Raw genomic sequence first — 22,860 nt, 5'->3', positions numbered from 1 at the left:
TTACTGTAATAAGAGCAATTCAAGAGGCAGAAACCGTCAACTCACATCTTTAAAGAAGTAAAGCCTACTTCATATTCATTTAATCAAGGAAACTTAAGTACAGTTGAAGTTTATTTCCCTTAAAGTCTACTTTATGTAGTAAGTACAATAATATCATTGTACTAGTAGTATACTCGTAAGTGTGCTACTAATCCTGACTAAATTGTCCCATTTATTAGTTTATAAAAGTACACTTCTGAGTATACTTTTATTTAAAACTAGTTAACTTTGAGTACACAACAATTTTACAATCAATATTTATTGTGTACTGCAACTGTACCATGAACTACGTGTACTTTGACTTTTCTGTGTATTTGGCAGTTAAAACCATGTATACTTTTGTAGCCTTTAGCTTTGTATACCTCTGATAGGCATGTGAAAGTAAACTGAAAACATACTCTGTTCTCTGTTTTAATTTTAAAAAAGTATACTAATATGTACTTGTATAAACGTATTGCTTGTAGGGGTTATGGCCTCATAACAACCAGCCCCCGCATGCGTAGTAAGAGTTCTGTCAGCCTCCATTAGTTTAAACTTGATTTATTCTGTGTATTTATCTGATTGTTTAAGTCAAAATGCGATTTTTTTTCTCCCCCCTTTCATAATTTTCCCAAATGGAACGTGACCCTGGGAGTGAACTGTGACACGTGGATGGTCAGCTGACCGGGTGATCATGTGATTTCTTGTCTCCATAAAGCCGCACAGAGCGGAACCGTGCGCGGTGACAAGCTGCAACAATGGCTCGGGCTGTAGTGTCCTGCTGTGTGGTCCTCGCTGTTCTCTTCAGCACAGGTATGATGTATCATGTGTGTTTAGAGCTTACATGTATTCTAGCCAACTGAACCCAGACGGAGGGAGCGAGCAGGCAGCAGCAGGCTCCGTGTTGTGTCATGCTGTGATTCAGCTGACTGCAAAACGAAAGTAACGATGACTTAATTACGCAGATCGTTTTAATAGCTACTTGCGCGTGTCGTGTCTATGTAACTATGTAGCAGAATTGTTCTGAAAATGAATACCAAGGTAAAACAGCGGGTGTGTTTGAATCCTACGCAGGGCTCCCCAGTCCCCTGACGAGTAAAGAAGTGTGGAGCTATGTGGAAGTGAGAGACGGCGCCCACATGTTCTGGTGGCTCTATTACGCAGACAGCCCGGCTGCACAGTACAAGGACCTGCCTCTGGTCCTGTGGCTGCAGGTAGGACATTTCTGAAGCTCATAGGGTGCAAAGCAGTGCAGTGCAGGCTCCATGTACGGGGACCATTTGTAAAACCGTTTCATTCTTCAGAGTTAGCTTTATCTCCAGGATGCACCTGCTCCATGCGTTTTCTACAATCTATGATTACAGACTGACTGGTATGAGTGTGCAGTGAACCTCTGCGCTGCCTGTATTCCGGCTGCAGTTGTGTTGTTGTGTGGACAGGCAGCTTTAGAGAAGGCCCTGCTCCACCAGTGGACACATCAGCATCACTTTAGGAGTCATCAAACAGCCTCGTGTGTTCTGTGGCACAGGAGGAGCGTTGTTTCACAGAATAACCCTGGTGACACCTCAGCTGGGGCTTAGAGACAAGTTGCTATGTTTACAGTAAATGATCAATAAGCCTGCTGTTTGCCTGGCTGACTTTGACAAATTCACCCTTTTTGGTTTGTCTGTCGTAAGATCCCCCAACTTAATGGAAGTGAAACACTAAAATGCTGACGACTATCTTCAATTGCAGCAAGATGTTGTTTTTTTTTTTATATGATAGAAATATGAAAGCAATATATAAATCGGTGAGAGCAGCAGTGGTTGGGAGAAGTGAATATTCCTGGATCAGGACTTCTTAATGGTTGGCACTAATTCATTCACACCAAAACTTGTCAGCAAATCATCAGCACGCACTTACCTTTAGCTGAGGACGTATACAGAACCTGATGTCTCCACCGTGTGTGTGTGCGTGTGTACTATTGTTTGAGTCATCTGTCAATTTGCTGTGTACTGGTGTTTTTATTTGAATGACTGCTGAGGAGTCGCACTGAAATTTCGCTGTAATCTGTGCAATGACAATAAAGGCATTCTACTCCTATTCTATAACAGTTTGGTGGTGAGACTTTATGAGTAACAGCAGCGATGCCTCTATTTTCAGCTGCAGAGGAGGAACTGACTCATGAGTTGCCAACTCTGCAAGATTGAAACTAGCCACCTTTTAGTAAAAGATTAGCTATAATATTGCTGTATTTGATATTGTATTACTTCTCTATAGTGTTTCCCTTGGGTCATTGGACAGCAGACACATAACCCCTGAAACATTATCTCATTCAGTACATAAATGGCTTTTGCTTTATTAAATCCCGCCTCAACAACCCGATGAAGATGTTTGTCTGTGTGTCTGTAGGGGGGACCAGGAGGATCAGGGACTGGCTTTGGAAACTTTGAGGAGATTGGACCTCTGAACAGGGACCTTGAGCCCAGAAAGACCAGCTGGGTAAGATGGTTGCTCTTAAGGTTTCAAAATGAACATTGAAGAGCTGAGAAGTGTAATAATGCATTGTTGTCAAATAATTTCCTGCATAACTTCCTGAACTAGCACAGGCCATTTGTTGTGTGACTGGAGCACAGCCTTGTATTAAAACAGCCGTTCAGTCTGTTGAAATGAGGGAAAATGGGGTTAACATGCAGATCTGTGTGTTGGCTCTTTCAGGTCCAGGCAGCCAATGTGTTGTTCGTCGACAACCCTGTAGGCACTGGCTTTAGCTACACTGACAGTCCAAGTGGCTATGCTACCAACGTGGCCATGGTGGCCTCGGACATGCTGGTGCTGCTCAAACACTTCTTTACAGAGAGGCCCGAGTTCCAGGTATGCCAGCTGGATGTGAACAAGTGTCTGGTTTGCTTCACTGTAGCGTGATATTATCTCGCTCTACGAAGAACCAGGAGTCCCAAAGAATGATTTTACTGCATTCATGGGCATCTTAACCATGTGAATTATCAGTGCCATTACTGTCTGGTTTAACCCACCTCAGGTGCGCTTGTAACAAAATATTACGTGCTTTGGTCTCGAGTCTTTAAGAAATATTAACTTGCCAGCCTTCACAGTGAGGACAATGGGAAAAGGAGCTAAACATTAAACGGATGTCTGTCAGAAAAATGATATATTCCACCAAAAATAAGTCTAACAACAAACGTATTTTTAAAAAGTGTACGCTTAATAAACACTGTAAAGCCTTTGACAGAAGATTCAGGACAGGGCAGTAATCATAGCTAACATAACCAACGACCTGATCTCAGCTCACTCGCTGAGATGGTCAAGTAGCCACATTCCTCTATAGATGCTTTATCTGTCCTTAATTATACTTTCAAGTTTCATGAGAGCAGCCTTGGCATTAACATTTTTTAACTTGGAATAAAAATGTGAAAGAAACAAATTAGTTGGTAGTTTTAGAAAAAAATACAGCTTGCACATGATGAAAGTGGCCATGTAATGGACCTAATAAGGCCCTCCAATGGTGCTGTGATACAGAAAGGACTTGTGGGTTATCTTCAGTATCTGAAGACAGCGCAGTGTCTTTGCTTACAGGTGTGCTTGAAATCCTTGAAAGTGCTTGAATTTCAATGTTGTGTTTTCAAGGTCTGAAAAGTGCTTGGATTTTAGTTTAAGTGCTTGAAAGTGCTTGACATTATAACTCTGTGTCTTTTACAAATTTGGGGATCAGACTGGATAATTAATTTCTGAAGTTTTTGCTATTATAGAATATAATTTTAGATGTTTACAGCATAATACAATGTACATAATTGTGATAAAAAGTGAAGAAAAAAATCACAAGTGTGTGTGTATATGTGTGTGTATATGTGTGGTATAGATATATAATATATATATATATATACTATATATATATATATATATATATATATATTATATATATATATATATATAGATATTATATATATATATATATATATATATATATATATATATATATATATATATATATATATATATATATATATATATATAATATATATATATATATATATATACTTAATGTCAAACATGCTCTTTATAGGCATCCTTAAATTGAAGCTGGCTGAAGGCTGTCTCCACAGGTCCAGTGTTGACTGAAAAAGTCATCAGATCATCTCAGCACAGTTGGAAGCCATTAATGGTTTCTTATTCCCTTCAAACGACTCATTACATACCCTGTAGTGATATGCAGTAGATGCTATGCCAGTGATGAATTTAAACTGATAAATATTTAATCTTTTCTCAGAGCATCCCCTTCCACATCTTCTCTGAGTCGTACGGAGGGAAGATGGCGGCTGCTATCTCCTTGGAGCTCAGCAAGGTGAGCTGACTGTTTTTTGAGTCAGACTTCTCTTTACAACATCCACTTAAGGTCCACGTGAGCTCACTGATACTGGAAAGTCACACGCCAAAGAACTGTCATATGATGGATGAGTAGGCAAAAAAAAAAAAGAACACGAGAGTGAAATGGCTTGCTTGGAGAATTGGAAGTAATAAACTTTTTTTATGGGTTGTAAAGATGTATAATATATTCCAGTTGTGTCAAAGTAGAGAATATAGACCTGTAATGACAAGTGAAATAACAAATTGTTAACCTCTTTGCTCTTGTCTGTCCAGGCTGTAGCACAGGGGACGGTGAAGTGCAACTTTGCAGGTGTGGCTCTCGGGGACTCCTGGATTTCCCCACTGGGTCAGTATCTGTCAGTCTTTATGCCTACACCCACCTTTGTGCTGATCCAATCCACATTTCAAACATCATAAATTAAAACCCAGAAGTTGGATTCACTGTAGATTTCTGTTTACTACCTTCTACTAAATGAGTTATTTAGATTTATTCAGTGGGTATAACTGCAGCCTTTGTAGGAGGACTAATAAGTAAACAAAGGATGCATACTTTTATCTAAAACAAGTATAGGCTGTGATTTCATTCTATGACTAGAACACACCAATCACCAAAGATTTCTGCCAGTAAAATGTCCCGAGTTAATCCCACAGAGTAACATTTCCCTCAGGAAGGTGAGGTCTATTAACCGTTTGCTTAATTTTGGGGCCAGTAGGGCTGCAACTAACAATTGGTTTCATCGAATTTCATTCTTGGCAAGAGTGTATCGTGGATTCTACTTAAAAGAGCCACTACAGGTCAATACCAAAGCCATTACAGTGACCAGAGTCTGTAAAAAGGAGACGGCAAGGTTTATCTTGAAGTCTTTGCTGGAGAAATAACTCAACTGCTCACTACTGCTTCATCCACAGACTCCGTCATGACGTGGGGGCCGTACCTCTACAGTACTGTAAGTAGGGAGCAAATGTTTCTTTGAAATTGTCTGGTGAAAGTCATATTCCGTTGTCCTGCTGGTCCGTTGAGTGTCCATCTGACTGTGGCTCCTCTGCCGTGCAGTCGCTGCTGGATGATCACGGCCTGGCGGACGTCAGCAGTGCAGCGGAGGCAGTGAAGGAAGCTGTGGAGCAGCAGCAGTTTGTGAAAGCCACAGAACTGTGGTCTGTGGCAGAGACGGTGATTGAGCAGGTTGGTACAGTACTAGAGGATCCGCAGTACAGGATCCTGTTTGATGTCATCAGGTGTACTTGTACATACAGGAAGCTAATCATAGTGTTTATCTGTGAGTTGTTGGCTTTGTTGTTACTTCTGTATCTTTTACCAGACAGCAGCAGGGTGAACAGACTGTGGTCATGGGCAAACCAGTTTTGTTTCCAGTCATGATCGCCTACTGAGACTTTAATATGTATAGAAGGAGCTGGTCTTCTTCCACTATGTTGCACCGCCTTGTTTCTATGTAGACCACAACACTTCCACCTTCCACGATCTTTGTATTTTTAGCAGCTGCTGTCGGGGAGGGTGAGATGTGTTCAGTTTGTAGCAATCTTTAAACTCACCCCTAGAACTCACTACACTTTTTAAATTTTGGTTATTTGTTATATTGCTTTTGTGCTAAACACAATCTTCTGGTTGATTATGGATGAGTGTGTGTATAAACTCCTCATAATTCATAAAACTAATTCAAATGTGGAACTATTAAAAATAAATCTGGAAATGTTTTGATATTGACAGCAGGATTATTGGAATGATTTGGTTTGATGTAGTCTTGTTATGGTTTTCATGTCAGAACACCAATGGAGTCAACTTCTACAACATCCTCACTCAGGAACCAGATGAGGAACTCACCTCTTCAGCAGGAGAAGACTTCATCAGTAAGACGCCGGTGCCAAGTGTTCACGTCCTCGCAGCAATTTCTAAAAATAATAACAGCTGGCTAGATGTGGAGACTGCGATGGAATGCATGTCTTGAGTGCATACAGTACAATGTGTCTAATTGTCGGATGTATACACTTTCTTTCACACCAGCTCTGCTGACTCGTCGCCATATTCGACCCCTTCACAGCCAATCACTAAGCGCGCTGATGAATGGACCAATCAGAAAGAAACTTGGCATCATTCCCCAGAACGTCACCTGGGGAGGTACTGTGTCTCGACGGTGGATTCTGTGTCCCTTCATTTTGTTTTGAGATTGACGTACCTTCTCAATACAGTATTTCTTGTCCTTTTTATAAATTGTTTCTCTTATGCATGATTCTCCTGTCTTCCTGTGTGTCCAGGCCAGGCAGAGGAGGTGTTCAGCTACATGGCAGGTGACTTCATGAGACCAGTGGTGGATATAGTCGACCAGCTTCTGACCGCTGGCATGAATGTCACTGTCTACAACGGCCAGCTGGATCTCATAGTGGACACCATAGGTAATTTAATAAGGGCATTACCTTCTGATCAGCTCCGGCAGCAGCGTTTGAACCCTCCCACATATAGAATTCCTCCGGAAAAGAGCTGTGCCACATGAATCTCTGCTCCTTGGTCTCAGGTCAGGAGCAGTGGGTGAATCGGCTGAAGTGGGATGGACTGCCTGGGTTTCAAAATCTGAGGTGGACACCCCTTGACGACCCCGCCTCTCCTGGCATTACTGGTGCTTTCTACAAGACTAACAAGAACTTTGCCTTCTATTGGATCCTCAAAGCTGGGCACATGGTAAGACATTGGCTGATTTTTAACAATTCTGTACATGCAAAGGTTTTTAATATGAGATGTATGGTTAGGACGGTTAAGGTTTTCCGAACATTTGACTGGCTTATCCAAAAATGGGCAAAGAGGTGGAGTGTGGTTACTGAAAACATAAGGCTCATAACCTAGCTTTGCAAGTTTGCATTGCAATTTTCAGGTGTTTGACCAAAGTTTTATTGGCCCCGAACAGCCATAACACCATATTGTACATTAGCCATAAGCTAGCAAGCCACAGCAGGCAACAAGTGTGTGTGTGTCTGTGTTTGTGTTCAGTCAATCGTCCAGTGTCCCCCCCACTCCCAACTCTCAGAGTTACAGTGGATTTTGACAGCTCTGCGTTTGCTGCAGCAAACGGGCTTAGAAGCACTAATAAGTCTATAAAGTCTAAAAAGCAAACTCTGTGCACTCCTCATCTGTGGGGTTATTCCTCCAGTAGCTCCAGGCTCTGCCCACATCTGTCTGTTGCAGAACTTGCAGCTGTCTGCCAGTTAACACGGTCGCTCATGGCTCAAAACACCGGCATCTGCCCTCATGGCCCTGACACCCTGAACGCAGCCCTAAATAGGGACTGGGCATTCTGTATTGCTTCATTTTGCAGCCCTGGAGATTGTCAGTAGTTCATTACCTAAAATAAGGTTCTGTACTATGGTGCCAAGATACGATAAACATGGCACCTCATCCAGTGTCAGTCAATTCAGGATGGCAAGCATTATGTATGGTCTCGTAATGACGGAATACATAATGGAGTGAACTAGAGAATACAACTGAAAGCTCTTAGACAGGAAATTAAGTCACATTAGTTAAAGATGCATTTTGTAAGATCTGGACATCATTTAAGTTAAAACCATTTAAAAGTGAAGATGGACCAGATCTGACGTTGTGTCCAAGATGCCTATACCTAGGTGCATCTCAATAAATTAGAATATCATGGAAAAGTTCATTTATTTCAGTAATTCAATTTTTAAAACAAGTGTGTGTAATAAATTACACACAGTGAAATATTTCAAGCTGTCATTTGTCTTAATCTTGATTATGGTATGCAGCTCATGAAAACCCCAAATTCAGTATCTCAGAAAATTAGAATATTACATAAGATCAGTTTAAAAAAAAAAGGATTTTTAATACAGAAATATGGGCCTTCTGTAAAGTATGTTCTTGTATCTGCACTCAGTACTTGGTTGTGGCTCCTTTTGCTTGAATGACTGCATCGATGTGACGTGGCATGGAGTTGATCATCCTGGTGTACTGCTCAGGTGTAATGGAAGCCCAGGTTTCTTTGATAGCGGCCTTGAGCTCATCTGCATTGTTGAGTCTTGTGTCCCTCATCTTCCTCTTGACAACACTCCATACATATTCTATGGGGTTCAGGTCAGGCGAGTTTGCTGGCCAATCAAGCACAGTAATCCCATTCCTAATCATTATGACCCATGCGATCCAATAACATTTGGAAAGTCAGGATTAACAAGAATAAATTATTTTATCCCCATTTAAATTAGCTTGGCGCTAAAGCCGAAGTGAGCCTGTAGCCTTTAGTGTGCTGCAGGAGTGGATGAAAAATCCAAGTTACTATTTTGATTCTTAACACTTGCAACAATGACTTTGCAAAGAAACAAATGAAATATATAATATAAGATAAATGGGGGGGAAAAAGGGGGTTTGAACTAAACATTGAGTAGTGGAGATACTATTCATTTGAAGCAGGTGACTAGAAATTACAGTTGGGTCCTTTTTTTTTTTTTTTTTTTTTTTTAAGAATTGAAGTTGAAATCCAACACAGCTTTCTCTCTGTCACAGATTCCCTCAGACCAAGGGCCTATGGCCTTGCAGATGTTGAAGATGATCACCCAGCAGGCCTGATCCACTAACTCTGATGCCAGCTGGCTTGGCTCTGACAATCACTATGATCAAATGACCTTTTATATTCCACTTCCTGCTAAACCAAATAAAGAAGTTTTTCTTTGATTACAGCACTGATCTGTGTAGACTTCAGCCAGTCCACAATAAAAGCATTTCTTTTTTGTAAATGCTGTCCTGCCTACTTCCTCTGTCACAGTACAAACAGTTCAAAGATGCTTGTCTGCACAAAATGTCTACTGCACGTAAGTGAGCTTCCTCCAAATCCAACTAAGTTTTGTTTTTGCTGTCACAATCAGTTTACTAGAAAGTCGAGCTGTATTCATGGACAAAAGTTGTATGTAAAGGTGCCACAACAAAATGGTTGATTTGAAGATGACACTTTATGATTATCAATGAGACAGAGCTTACAGCCACACTAGCAGCTCTATGAGGCGGTACATTGGCACAGTAGTTTGAGCACACTTTATTGCATATACCAATGAGACATGCCAACCAATGAGATTCCCATCAGCCTCAGCTGTACTTAATGTTTAGAGCTACCTGCCTAATGTGAGAATGCTAGCATGCTAAACTAGGATGGCAAATGTGATCAACATACCTGTTAACACTGTCATTGTAAGCCTGACAGAGCCACTAGCATGGCTGTGACATCTTCGTCTGGCTACATTACATCCTGTGAGGAACTTGCGCATGTACCAAATGTTGCAGTAGTCTATTGCATAAATATCAGGACATTTTACTGAATAATTGGTGCGAGATGTAAGGTAAGCAGATCACTGAAGTCCTTAGGCACCCTGAATATCAGTAATATAACACATTTTACTCTACCCCATGGCGCGACCATGAGTCAACTGTTGACTATCTTTGTTATTTCAGTCAGGACCAAAGTGCCAATTCTGACATCTCTCGAGTAATGCCTCAGGTGTGGCCTGAAATGCTGCATGCATAACAAGCCAAAGCCAAGCAAAAGTCATCCACAGATGAGTTAAACCAGAATGAAAGTTAAAATCAACTGAATTTCTCTTTACGACCTGTATGCAATAACAATAAAACACCAACATATTACAATTCTATGCATTTTTGTACAGTTTTTCTGTTGAGGACCTGAAGGGCAAGTGACATTTTTTTTCAGGTAAGAGTTTTTTTTTCCATGGGTGGAATAAAGTGAAGAAATATTTATATTGTTTTTGTAATACTGATTTTGACCACAAGAGGCTGAAATGCATGACTACCCCCTGCTGCCCTAAATAGGACAAAAAGCATCCATGTTCTTCCAGGTGTGAGCAGATTATGTAACCTGACTGTCATGTCTTTCTTGTTCATGGAGTGTGATATACTTGGTGGTAATCTGCCGTCAGTGTCACAGGTGTATTAACAATTAATTCTGGTATGAGCACCTTCATGTTCCTTAATAGTTAATGGTCACTGTCAGTTGCAGCAGTTAGAGTACAGTACATTTGTGTTTTCTCATGTTTATGTTCTAAATGCCATTGTAGCACCAACAGTAGTAGTATACAACTGCTGAGTTGCGTTCCTCATAACAAGGGTTAATGTTGACCTGTGATTCAGGTGAATGTGTATGCCTGCTTAGAAGCCTATTTGTAATACAGTATATTTGTGTATTGTGAGAGGGATATTTGGACAACTGCAGGGAAGGGGATTATTTTTGGACATGTATGGATAGCTATACACAGAATAATCCTTTTTAATACATTATGACATAACCTACTAACACACAGTAGCTTTTTGTCCTGAAAATTAAGGAACTTTATAAGATTATCCTGGCAAAAAAAAAAACTCCCCACCAGATCACAGGTCATATACCTAAACCTTTTCCATAGCTGACTGATCAACACACAGACTTTCTAATATCAAAGCTAGATCAGATATAGATGAATTAATTTAAAGAAAGACTTGTTAACTTAACTGCATTAACTATGATGCACCTGGATAGTCGATTTGAAATGTGAACTGGATGTGGACATGTGAAAACTGTTGAGTACAGAATAACTGAGGAGAACGGAAGTCCTGATGATCACAAGTTGCAGTTTATTGTACTATAATGATAATGGCGGAGTAGCTGGGGCCATGACATTATGAGAATTATCCTTCAGTCATACAATTTTCTTGCTCTACTTTCTCCTGACATCCAAAAACACCCAAATGTACTCCAGTAATAAATCACCAACATTGTGGAAAATGTGACTTTGTGAAAGATTATGTCACTTCATCTAATATTTTTGTTTTGCATACATATTACTGAAATAGAGTGTATAAGCATTTAAAAGGTTAATACCGCTTAAGAGATAAACCAAGTACACAATGATTTGAATGAGAATGAATAAAGTATGTAAGACTTCTATAACTAGAACCGTAAATCTTCTACAATTTTTTTACTTTGATTAATTATTAAATCAATTTAAATCTGCTCTGTTTACACAGAAGATCAGCCAACAGGAGTGCATTTCTCCGACTGCTGATACATACTAGTATTACAGCTTCTCTGAAGCACAAATGAAACATCTGTAAATATAAGCAAAATGGATCTGACGACAGTACGCAGCACACTGCTGAAGGAATGAAAGATGGACTAGAAACAAAAGACCCCATTGGATGGTCAGAAACCTGAGATGTAATGATGTATTTGATCCATTGTGCAAATCTCATGCTCAGAACGTACATGGTAGCCCTGGATATACAATCTAGTTCCTAGTTAAGCATTCATCTATCTGATATATCATTCTTTAAAAGTAGAATAGGATCATTTTACTAAAGTTACATTTCCTAACGTGGAGAGGCACCTTTGGCATTACAGAGACTTATACAAATATTATGCCTATTTACTTTCTTGCTAAGAGTTAGATAAGATAAAATGACAAAAGTCTCAAGGTCGTGCAGTAAAGCTGAAGCTACAGCCAGCATGTGTTAGCTTAGCTTATTACAAATACTAAAAAAAGGCAAACGAAGTCCACCTGTTTTTTCAGTGATAAACTTGTCATGTCTAATCTGTTTATCTCAAACAATCCAGCCCTCGCTTTCAGTTTTTATTCCAAGCTAAGCTAACCTACAAACAACGATCTGCTGTCTGCAGCTTCATATTTACTGTACAGAAATTGGAGCAGTATCAATTTATTGATAAAAATGTGACTGATAGTTAATTCCCAAAACTGTCCTTTCAATATATATTATCCAGGATTTCGCAAAATAATGTATATATATTCATACAAAAGTAATCCCTCTCAATCATCCCTCATGACCCACAAGTGTGTGGCAATGTCTGTTTCTGCAGAGACCTTACCTTCTGCCTGCATTTTTCTCACTTTACTGATTTCAGGATGTTGTTGGGCACCAACCTCTGAGGAGTGGTGTGCAGCACCCAGCCAATAACACCACACAGACTGTGAGGTCAAGAATCTATAAACAAGTAGCAACCAGATGACATGGCTGTCTCCGTCTCTCTGCCCTGCTCTCTGCCCGTCATGGATGTGGGAATGTTAATATTTACAGAGCCATGACTGTAGCACAATTAATTAAAGGGTCAAGGAGAAGCAGCCTGATAACTTAAGTCAAGTCCTCTGTGTAGCTGAGGCTTCTTCTTCCCCAGTGGCTCTCAGGGACGGGGAAGCCCTTCCTGATCACTGGCTCCACTACAAGCTCCAGCAGGCCGGGTGGTTCCGCCACAGCCAGCTCCGTTACTCTAAAAAGATGAGAATACGCCCGGCCCACGAGAACCAGCTGACCAGGGGGGATTCGGGGATCAGGTCCTCTTAGCCGGCGCCAGTACACCCTGAAGTGCCGTACGAGTTTGGTCGGGTAGTCCCACTGCAGAGTGGCATTGAGGTGCAGGCAGGGGGAAGTAGACTGTGGCGACGTACCAGCACCACGCAGCCACACCACGTCATAAATGCACATGCCCTGAACCCGCTCAGGGGGAACCTGCAGACTGTCTACATCCAAGAGCTTGTAGAGAGAGAGAAAGGGGGCGGGGCGGCAAGAAGAAATGAGACGGGAGGAACACTCACATACCTGGGTTTAACTTGCATTACATTTAGAAGAAAGGTGATAAACTGAGCTGGAAGTGTCAGTTCAGGAAGGAGTCCTGAAATAGGTGAGTGGCAGTTATAGTGAATAAACTAAAAGACAATGTCAATTGAAGTGTTGGTGTAAAGCGTAAGCACTGAAAGCAGCTGAAGTCAATTGCGTATGAACACAGAAGGTGTGGGAGTCGGAGGAGCTGAAGAAATCTAATGTTGTTTGAAGGTGAGCAAGCTTTGATCCGTGTTTCTAACAATACACAGTATAGACAACACAACGGTCTCACCATGATTTCGCCCACCCTGCAGCTGAAAGATGTGTCCTGAGGCTCTCCATCCCGCTGGATGCTGAAACCAACTTCTCTCAGAGCACAGCCACAGAGTTCCAACTGCGAACATCTTCACACGGTGACATGACATGAGGGTGTACAAAGGTCACAGATTTAGACAACTTTATAAAGAATTCCTTTAATGAGCTGTGAGAAGGACTTACCTGACAGTCCAACCACCTGGATTCAATCCACCACACAGCTGAGCGTACTGGCTCACCAACTGGTGCCCCTCATCCAATGCAGCAGGAGACACACTGGTAACTGCAGAAACACATGCAGTAAATGCTTGTTGATAAGGGTTAACAACAGACCTTTCCAACGGATGAGCATTTGGGTGCTGGTGGCAGGAAGAATCGATTCTACCAGAGGACGAGCGATTGGGTTCACTCCCACCTAGATTTTATACAGTTCGTTTGGTGTTCAGTTCCAGATTTATTTAGGTATTTATTACTTTGGCCTAAATATTAAGCGCAACATTTTCTTATAAAATCAAAGATTATTCATTTCTGACAGTGTCAGTTGTTTTTCACAGGGATTGGGGTGGAAGGTGGTGGTGAAATTAGTCCAATAGTAAATAGAAACATTTATACAACAATGGAAAAAATGGTTAGCTGCAACCCTACCTCATTCCTGGTACATGAATCATTAAAGCTGAACATAGTTTACTCCACATTAAGCTACTCTTCAGACTTAACCATTATAAACATAAAATGCTTCTATTGTGTTATTTACAACACAGAGAATGGATGTTAAACAGCTCTTAACAGAATTTGTGTGAACTAGCTGCTAAGAGCCAATTAGTGTTGAAGTAAAGAGCATTTGTAGGAGCACTTAAACTTGATCTTGTAAGACTGACCTTTGTCTGGAGATGACAGTCATAAATTCAAGTTTTACCGATTCTTAAAAAAAAAATGTATGTGAGTGTTTCAAACAACTTCCATCAATCATGAACTGCTTATAAAAAAATCAAGCACAGGTTGAAGGCCTCAAAAGTCCTTTGATTTAAATACTGTGTTAAAATAACCAGAGTCAAGCCAAGAGGGGGGCAACGTAACCACGCTGTTGTCACATTTACATACATATGTGCTTCACTGTTCCAAGAGTTATAACCAAATAAACCCCACCAAAGAGCAATTATTACTCTTCAATTGATAATATCTTCAATTTGTATCTTTTTATACCTCAACCGTTGTTCTTAATGTAATTGCAAAGAAGTTGTTAATATGACTACCTTACATGTAATAACAATAAAAGCACTCAAGCTGAGATTGGCTCCAGTCCCCCGCAACAACGCTGCAAAGGATAAGCAGGTATGAGTAATGGATGGATAGTGAGAAACTCACGATTAACATCCCGGGCATTTATGTGTGTGCAAAGACTGGCGTCTGTTGTCTTTAGCTCAAGGGAAACAGTGATCCCAGCAGAGGGCTTGTAGATGAGGATCACCAGAGTCTTAGATGCCAGGGGAACATTGAGGGAGAAGACCCTGAGAGATACAGAACACATAAAAAGAACCAGGTCAGTTTTCAAGGCCCTGGGTCATGAGGAGGACCTAAAAGGGCCCAAAGAAGGCCCTCTAACCTCAAAGATGAGGAGCCTTCTGACTTGAAAATCAAGCATGGGTGAACAGAAAACACACACACTTGGCACAAACTGGAGCTGTGTGTGTGGCAGGGATAAGTCCGTCCAGCAGCAGTGAGCAGCCTCCGTTCCAGGCGTCCTCTGGGCAGCCCCGGCTCCTCAGCCAGCCCCGGTCCTCCAGCTCCGTGTGGTAATATAAAGGCTGGATCTCCTGGGCGGTCAGGTTGAACCAGCCCCTCTCTGCCTCACGCTGCACACAGGCAGAACAGGAAAGCAGGCATCAGACAAACAACAACTTCATCACATTTCTCTTAAACAATGACAGAAGCCATAAAGAAGTCAGGTATTATGATCAACTCGAAAATGTGCTGAAAGTGCAGAGATAAAACACTAACTGTTTTGTGATCGAACAGTGAGGAGGAAGAGTACCACACAATTGTCCTCAGCAGAGTTTTAACCAACATGGATGACAGGTGCTCTAGGTGTAGCATTATTCAGGCTCTATTAAAAAGTGAGGTAACACTGTTCTCTTTAATGCTGTAACATGTTCGAATATTTTTTTTCTTAAACATTGTTTAATACAGCTGCAGTAATGACTACTGAGCACCAACGGTTCTACTCAATTGAACTGTTTAAGATGACATCACCTTAAACAAATTTCATGCTTTTATGAAAAAGTTAACCCACCACCTCAAATTTAGCACATCCAACCTAAACTTTAGCAGAGACATGTTATTAACTCATGACATACATCTGTATCTTCATCTTGTATCAAAGATTTAGCAAAACAAAAACAAGCTACATACAGGCCAAAGTGCTGGCTAAGACAGCCCCTGTGATGTTGTGTCAGACAGTGTTTTCTGCATGGTTTAAAGATCGTAGCAGCAGTCGCATTGTTAGAATTTGGTCCTCACCTTTTGATAGAATTTGATGATTTGTTTTGATCACCGAGGTTCTAAATTTACTGCATCTCATGATGTGATGCAGGCCCACTGTTTGCAACAGATTTACCGTGTATTCCACCCTTTTCAGCAACCAGCAGAAGGAGTGCTCTGACAGTTTGGTATTTTCCAGCATAGAGTGTACGGTGAACAGGTGGGAGGTTCTTTGTTGCTATTTTGGTGTAAAATGGCTCTTTGCACTGAGGCATCTCAGAACCATGTTTCTTTCTGGTATACTGGCACAAATCTGATGATTTCACCGACAAGAGTAAACTAATACTAATATTAAATTAGCAACAATAACTGAATAATGTCTCAAATGTAAACAAACAACTGCGTTTTGTTCAAACACTCTTAGGCTGTTAGATTGATTCAAATTGAGGACAGAAGTTCATGTTTGATGTGGGTAAAGCAGGGACATAGTAAATCAGCCTGTATGGATTTGTATATGAGTATCAGTGATTATAATACTGTTCTCCACAGCTCCTCCATACTGTATGAAAAGCTTTTCCCTCAATTCATTAAATCCTTGCACACATCTGAAGGCAGCAGTGCCATAAAACAAATGTTAAGCTTCATTAACTCCAGTGCAAATGACACCAGCCTGCTACAACAAACCCACTCACACCTCACCACACATCAGAGTGGTCTCCTCTCTTAAAAAAAAAAAATATATATATATAATAAATATATAAAAATATCATATACACATTAGTGTATACACATAGTTATGATTATTTGTTCCTGATGACCGCTTTCTCTAGTTTTATTTCTATCATCAAAGAAGTGATTAACTATTTAAAAAACCCACAGCATCAGCCTCTGGCTACATATCCCCTCCTTCAGTACCTGTCCTCTATAGTGGAAAGCCTTCCCGAAGCCCTGGCAGAAGGAGGAAATGAAGGGGAGAGGTGACACTGGCCGATGGATGTAAAGGTAGTCTGATAGCAGAGCCCAGAACCTGCAGACAAGACAGGGTCTGTTTATAATATCTCCACCTCCATCAATTCATCTACTTCCACCAACATTTTTGTCTTCTGCTTTCTAAGTTAATTGTGAATGTGAGTATGTCAGTAGTAATAGAATATCAAATTTAGTTGTTCTTACTTGTCCTGATTCATGCGGAATTCACTCTTATCCTGGGTCTCGTACACCCAGCCTGGGGCAAAGATGGCAGTAGAGAAGTTGTGCTTCCGGATCATTTCCAGAGCCTGTAGACGAGCCAAACGAAAGGTTAATACTTTCAATAATCTTGGAACGATTAACGCTTCTTCATAAACACATACCCTTCAGCCATAGTGTGTACCTTGTTTGTCTCGAACATTCCTCCCACCACCTTGCCTCGGGCAAATACATCCACCCCGATGTAGATGTCAGCTTGGCGGCCTTGAACCCCACTGTAGTCTGTCATCCACTCTAGGCTCTGCTCAGTCCAGTTGTAGTTGGTGAAGAAACCATCGCAAGCATCAAAAAAAATCCTGTTGTTGGAATTTGAGATGAAGTGTCGGATGGGAATGTTTTTCAGTGATTTTTTACCACGTTTTAATGGTGGACCTTTTATTTTTAATATTGAGTTCTGTTCTTTATTTTAAAGTTTGCAAACATAGAGGATGCCTTTCTACCTGTTGGACTGGTTGAGTTCATTTTGCCATAGCAGCTGTCCATCCTCAACCACACTGTCGTACCACAGGACCAGGCTGCCGGACACCCGCTCGTGCATCTGATCTGTCATGTAGCGAAGGAACAAAGGTGTGTTCTTCACCGCAACTGCCTGCAAACAGAGGACAGCACACACAATCTGTTTCTATTACAGAACATTACATGCGCCAGCCAGGGAACAGTCAAGATGTTGAAGAGAAGGCCCCGACAAAACTGTGAAACACTACATTTGACATCCACTGTCTCCTGTTACATCTTTTACATATCAAAGTTACATTTTTGAGCGAAACTGATTTAACAATCAAAACAATGACTTTCACACAGACGCCTCTATCCTCCAGGAAAATGAAACAAGAGGCTGGAGTCCTGCTAGCAGCTCTGTGAGTCAGTATGCCATGTATGCTCACAATGACAATGCTAACATACATAGTTAAAGGGACTGTTCAGCCCAACATCAATAAAACATATTTTTCCTCTTCTTTGACTCCCTTCTTGGGTGCATCAAAACAACCTACATGCATAAATAGCACTACAGTTGGCAAAAAAGTGTTTTTGATTTGAAGGTAGGTGTAATGTTTACCATGTTATCAGTTCTACTACAGTGTCCCAGTTGTAGTAAACAACAGGCAGCGAATCTGAAGCCAGATTTAATTCAAAACAATTATTTGTGCATTGAATTCAATTCTGATTTAGAAAGTCAAAATCATAACTAAGTGTCTCATTGTTTGGACTTACCTTGTAGAAACACTATTCCTAAACTATAATGTCTAAACATGCGTAGCAAGTGTAAGCAATGAATCGTATTGTTCTGATGGCCAGTGTGAAAGTATTACTCACACTCAGGGCGTTCTCTATGTTAATGAGCCAGCCATCGAAGCCATAACAGTGACTGATCTGGACTAATTTATCAGCCACTGCCCGGTACGACTCCTCATCTTTCAGGAAGGCCTCACACATCGCGGCTCCATCAGTCCACTCTGTGATGAAAGTTCCTGGAAAGGTAACCAATCACAGCATGGGGAGGGCCGTCACGAGGACAGAAAAACCTGATTAAGATAGAACTGATCATATTATAAAAAAGATTCCATTTCAAATCTGATCACTAAAATTTAAAATACTAATTGAGGGTGACTAAACAGGACCTGCTTCTGTTATATTTTGCCTTTCTGCTCACCAAGAACGACGACTCCATGTTTATGTGCAGCATTGGTCCACACAGCAGGAGGAATAGTCACCAGCTTGTGTGCAAAGTAGTTGAAAATATCGATATACTGCCAGTGGTAGAAGGAATATGGGGCCTCTGCAATTGTCCCCTGAACAAACCTTGATGATAACAGAAAGTGAAACATGCCATTATAGTACATGACTGTGACTGCCAGTACAAGACTAACCGCATGACAGCAGGACAGTCATTTCGAGTGAGAGTATTGGCCTGCCACATGACTTTCAACATTTTTTTCTTTTTAACGTACCACAAGGAACTTTGGTACAAGCTCACTTGGTGATGTGCGTGGACCATGGATTTCTTTTACAATCCAATACCAAGCCATCATTAAAGTCCACTCTGTCAGAGGCGGTTTATGCATTTCTAGAGCTGTAGTTCACATATGACTGTGACAGGTGGAAGGACAAGTATTTCCTTATCCAGATTAGATAAGTCATTACAAATCTTTTATGGCAGAGTGTTAAGGATGAATTGAGGAGTCCAGTGTGACTGAGGAACAAAGCGGCTCTGTGTGTATGGCAATAGTACAAAAAATATGTTGTGTCCCTCTTTCACTCAACTCACTCAACAAATGCATGTGCATCAAGATCAACAACTGGAGGTGGTGGCGCTCATATGACTTTGGGTAGCCAGAAACAACAAAAATGCTACAAGTGTCTTGTCACAAGTTTCTTGTCACTCTAAAAGTCTACTAAATGTCATAAATGGAAATGGAAATGGAATAAACTGGATCCAGTTTGACTGCAATATGGCTTTGGAATGACGTGTTCATGCGTCATATGTGAAAGTTGTGCTCAGCATCTACACCTAATTTCATTATAGCTCCAAATACTGGCCTTACATCCTGAAGAGATTTTTGGATGACATTACAAGATCAGAGAGTGTAACTTGAAAATGCAGAGGAATTGATTTTCCAGGTGTTCCATCAGTAGGCCAGCCAACATACAGTTATAGTAGCTGTTATTATAGAGCTAAATATTCACCCATACCGGTCATCTAGGTAGCCTCCCATCATGTCATGAGACACCAGGGTCCGCAATGGACAGCTGGCCAGAGGAGGCTCCCGAGGTGCCAGAGGGACTGCTGCCACATTGAAAGGGTTTGCCTCGCTTCGTTTCCACGACAACAACTCCTCCAAAGTTTGAAGACCACAGCTGATTGGTTCAGTGGTGTCGGGATCATAATGTTTGGCTGAGAAGCAGAGGACAGGAAATATTATGCATAAAGTAGCAGGTGAAGAGTCATGTGGAGTGATGTCCAGACACAAACTGCAGCTCAGATGGTTTCAAACTGCCTTCCAGATAATACAATCCCCTGACCTGGTAGAGGTGAGGGCACATATTTGATGACTTCATGGATACTGCCTGTGCCCAGTGGTTGATCCAAACAAGACTCCAGCCTAGTCCAAGAACAAGGTGACAAGGTGCGGTTCATGAACGTGGTTGAACATCGATTTGTGTTTTTTTTTTTTTTCTTTTCGTTTAGTTTTAAAACCACAATCTATGTATTAGTCAAAAACAACTGCAGAACTGAGAGCGTATTACGACCCGAGAAACCCATGAGCAAATATCATGTATCACCAACAAAATCTATTTAGCAACTTTCTGTTTGTAAAATCAGTTCTGGTGAACTATTCATTCGGGTAACAGTAAGTTCATTCACCAACTAGCTGCAATTGGGGTTTAAGCAACTAGCAACTTGCAAGATTAAAGTAAGATAACGGGAGTGAGAGGCACTCAGTACCGGCTGGCTTCCGTTCTGTCCCTCTTCACGCCGGCATTATCGTTGTCCTCTCCGTCCTCTCGCCTCCTTCGGAGAGGGTTCTTGTTTCCATCCGCATTCAATGCCATTTCATTGAATTTTAGTAAGAAACCATTGAGGAAACAAACTGTGCGAAGAAAGGGGAAACCGAAAGGGTTGCTGCAGCGCCTATCACAGCAACTTCCGACGCAGGTCCTCCACAATAAAAGCGTAATTCTCTTTTTTTTTCCCCGGTAATTTAAAGTAGCACACAATGTATTTGGCATGTCATTGTAACTTTTACTACAAAAATACATCTTAGCGTATATGTGTTACTTGGCGTATTGTGCCCACTTTCAAGGAAAATTGTAGAGTTTTTGCCATATTATATAACTGCGGTGATTGGCTCAGGCCTATTGTTAAATCAATTAAACTCGAATTGGAAAAATGGTTGATTTTTATTGCTGATATTTGGAGGTAACTGTACAGTCAGTTGTCCATGAAAGGGTGCTCAGAGGCCAGTTGGACAAAGGAACCGATCTCTGGTTATTGTGCAACACCAGAGTCCTTTACTTCGTGGAGAATAGTCCCCAGCAGGAAATGCAGGGACAATAACATGGGGCTCTGAGGGAGGAAGGCAAAGATGGCGGCCGTAAATGATACTCCCATACATGGCCAGTATCGCTGTATGCTTGAAATGTTGTGTTAAAATGTAACGCAATTGACTTAATGCTTTCTTAAGGTTTAAATTACCCAGTGAGGGAAGTGTAGGCCCTAATGTTGTAGGCTATATAGAATAATACCATATACATATAAAGCTATGTTATAATAGTCTGCAAGGCTTGAATACAAAATAAATAAATACATTGACACCCATATATCAGACTGTGAAGAATGACCCCTTAAAACCCCAGCCAGCCCAAAGTAAATCAAAAGAAAAGGCAATTTTCTGAAGAAAGTTTAAGGGTAGTTCAGCTGGAAAAGTGCTCTAGAAATATAAAACGTTTTTCAAATGTTATTTGAAGATATCCAATCAATATAAACATCGGGTCCAAACCTTTTAAAATTAAAACAATTTAAAACAATTTTGTTTTTGGGAGGTTATATCAGAGACTTTAAAGCATTGACCAGGTTTGAAGTGTCACTTAAGAAAAAAGACTGCATGGAGCTGAAGGGCTGGTGATGAAAGCAGCTGGTTAATCATGTCAATGAGCGGAGTAAAATCACAAGAAACAGCTGAACTGGTAGCTGAATTGTAATTACTGAAGGCAGCTGAGTGGTGACAGCCAAGAAAAATCATTCCTTTGAGGACAACAATGTAAACATCTTGGCCAGAGAGGACAGATGGTTTGAAAGAGGAGTAAAAAAAAACTCCATCTATGTCAAACTGGAACGACTGTCTTTGAACAGAGGAGGTGGACTACAACATTACTTATCACCCTGCAGTACGATGCAGTATTGAGTTTCCTCCGCAGACAGCTTAACAACTATTCACACCTGGGCTCACCTTGTCCTAGCAACCCACGTGAAGGCCAGTTGGGTCAACGACCCACAAGTGGCCTTCAATGACTCTGAAACTCAGAGCTCACATGTGTCAATAACGACTCTGTAAGGACACTCTCACACAGAGTTTAAAAGCCTGCTACTCCCCTCCAGTTAGTTAGAACTGAAGAAGCCTCTTGACTGGGAGGTGAAACATCTTCAAGAAATCTCCAGTTAGCCTATAGCACTTGGGCTTACCATGATTATATTTGTACATATGTATATACCAGTGTATTTCTATTTCTTACCTTTTATTATATTGTTTATTTTTTGACTATCTGTATTATTTATTGTTAAATTGGGACTAATAAAATAATTCTGATTCTGATTGTGTTTTACTTTGTTTACATGTGGTGGACCCTGCCACCTGTCAGGGTTTATATTATTACCTTATTAATATTGTATATGTGAAAATTCTGAGTTTGAATTTATTCTCCAAAACGACATAAAAATATGGACATGCCTGGGTCTTGCGAGTTTATAAAATTAAATAAAAGATTCAGTGTTGCTCTCCACCCAAATCTGTATATCTTCTTTTAATGCAGTGCTTGTCAAACTAGGGGGCAGGCCCGTGCAAGGTGGGCATGGATGACCAGGGGAAAAATATGAAGTGAATCTAAATTAACATGAAATATGGAGAGAAGGGAAAATAAACAAACATGAGTTTGCTGATGCGATCGTGTCTATCAGTGGGGGTAGGGGGTGGGAGGCTGTTGATCACAGGAATGATCATTCTATCAAGGGGCCACTGCCTACAATGGAAGCCAATAAGTATGTGAAAATGCAAATTGGATTGTTAGATTTCCATTTTTACTCAAAAAACATTCACACATAATAAGTGTGT

The 22,860-nt window shown here is 40.9% G+C and overlaps 2 protein-coding genes across 2 annotated transcripts; one reads left to right on the top strand and one right to left on the bottom strand.

The window, feature by feature from the left end:
- The first annotated feature begins 674 nt into the window (after positions 1 to 674).
- On the top strand, positions 675 to 9,129 carry scpep1 (serine carboxypeptidase 1). Its single transcript, XM_030406738.1, has 13 exons — positions 675 to 831; positions 1,093 to 1,232; positions 2,410 to 2,499; positions 2,716 to 2,871; positions 4,283 to 4,357; positions 4,654 to 4,726; positions 5,290 to 5,327; positions 5,435 to 5,563; positions 6,162 to 6,246; positions 6,401 to 6,514; positions 6,652 to 6,789; positions 6,909 to 7,072; positions 8,900 to 9,129. The coding sequence occupies exons 1-13, from the start codon at positions 777 to 779 to the stop codon at positions 8,960 to 8,962; spliced, it is 1,320 nt and encodes a 439-aa protein (XP_030262598.1). The 5' UTR covers positions 675 to 776; the 3' UTR covers positions 8,963 to 9,129.
- Positions 9,130 to 10,988: 1,859 nt separating this feature from the next.
- engase (endo-beta-N-acetylglucosaminidase) lies at positions 10,989 to 21,810 on the bottom strand. The gene is made up of 14 exons (XM_030406736.1): positions 20,478 to 21,810; positions 20,054 to 20,133; positions 19,724 to 19,925; positions 18,684 to 18,832; positions 18,347 to 18,501; positions 17,473 to 17,621; positions 17,157 to 17,328; positions 16,958 to 17,061; positions 16,700 to 16,811; positions 14,972 to 15,159; positions 14,672 to 14,814; positions 13,490 to 13,589; positions 13,284 to 13,395; positions 10,989 to 12,922 (listed from the first exon to the last, which is right to left on the bottom strand). The coding sequence occupies exons 1-14, from the start codon at positions 20,789 to 20,791 to the stop codon at positions 12,524 to 12,526; spliced, it is 2,379 nt and encodes a 792-aa protein (XP_030262596.1). The 5' UTR covers positions 20,792 to 21,810; the 3' UTR covers positions 10,989 to 12,523.
- Between the last annotated feature and the right edge of the window lie 1,050 nt (positions 21,811 to 22,860).

This window comes from Sparus aurata, chromosome 23, assembly GCF_900880675.1.
Source record: "Sparus aurata chromosome 23, fSpaAur1.1, whole genome shotgun sequence".
In the NCBI taxonomy this organism is placed as follows: Eukaryota; Metazoa; Chordata; class Actinopteri; order Spariformes; family Sparidae; genus Sparus; species Sparus aurata.
This window is presented reverse-complemented; position numbering and strand designations above follow the sequence as displayed.

What these genes read in the sequence shown, in the direction of transcription:
- scpep1 (XM_030406738.1), top strand. Translation starts at nt 777, where the DNA reads ATGGCTCGGGCTGTAGTGTCCTGCTGTGTGGTCCTCGCTGTTCTCTTC. An exon ending in CGCTGTTCTCTTCAGCACAG is followed by an intron (nt 832 to 1,092) that starts GTATGATGTATC and finishes AATCCTACGCAG; the next exon opens with GGCTCCCCAGTCCCCTGACG. An exon ending in TCCTCAAAGCTGGGCACATG is followed by an intron (nt 7,073 to 8,899) that starts GTAAGACATTGG and finishes TCTCTGTCACAG; the next exon opens with ATTCCCTCAGACCAAGGGCC.
- engase (XM_030406736.1), bottom strand. Translation starts at nt 20,791, where the DNA reads ATGTATTTTTGTAGTAAAAGTTACAATGACATGCCAAATACATTGTGT. An exon ending in CCAGGTGGTTGGACTGTCAG is followed by an intron (nt 13,396 to 13,489) that starts GTAAGTCCTTCT and finishes CACCGTGTGAAG; the next exon opens with ATGTTCGCAGTTGGAACTCT. An exon ending in GCAGGGTGGGCGAAATCATG is followed by an intron (nt 12,923 to 13,283) that starts GTGAGACCGTTG and finishes TCTCTCTACAAG; the next exon opens with CTCTTGGATGTAGACAGTCT.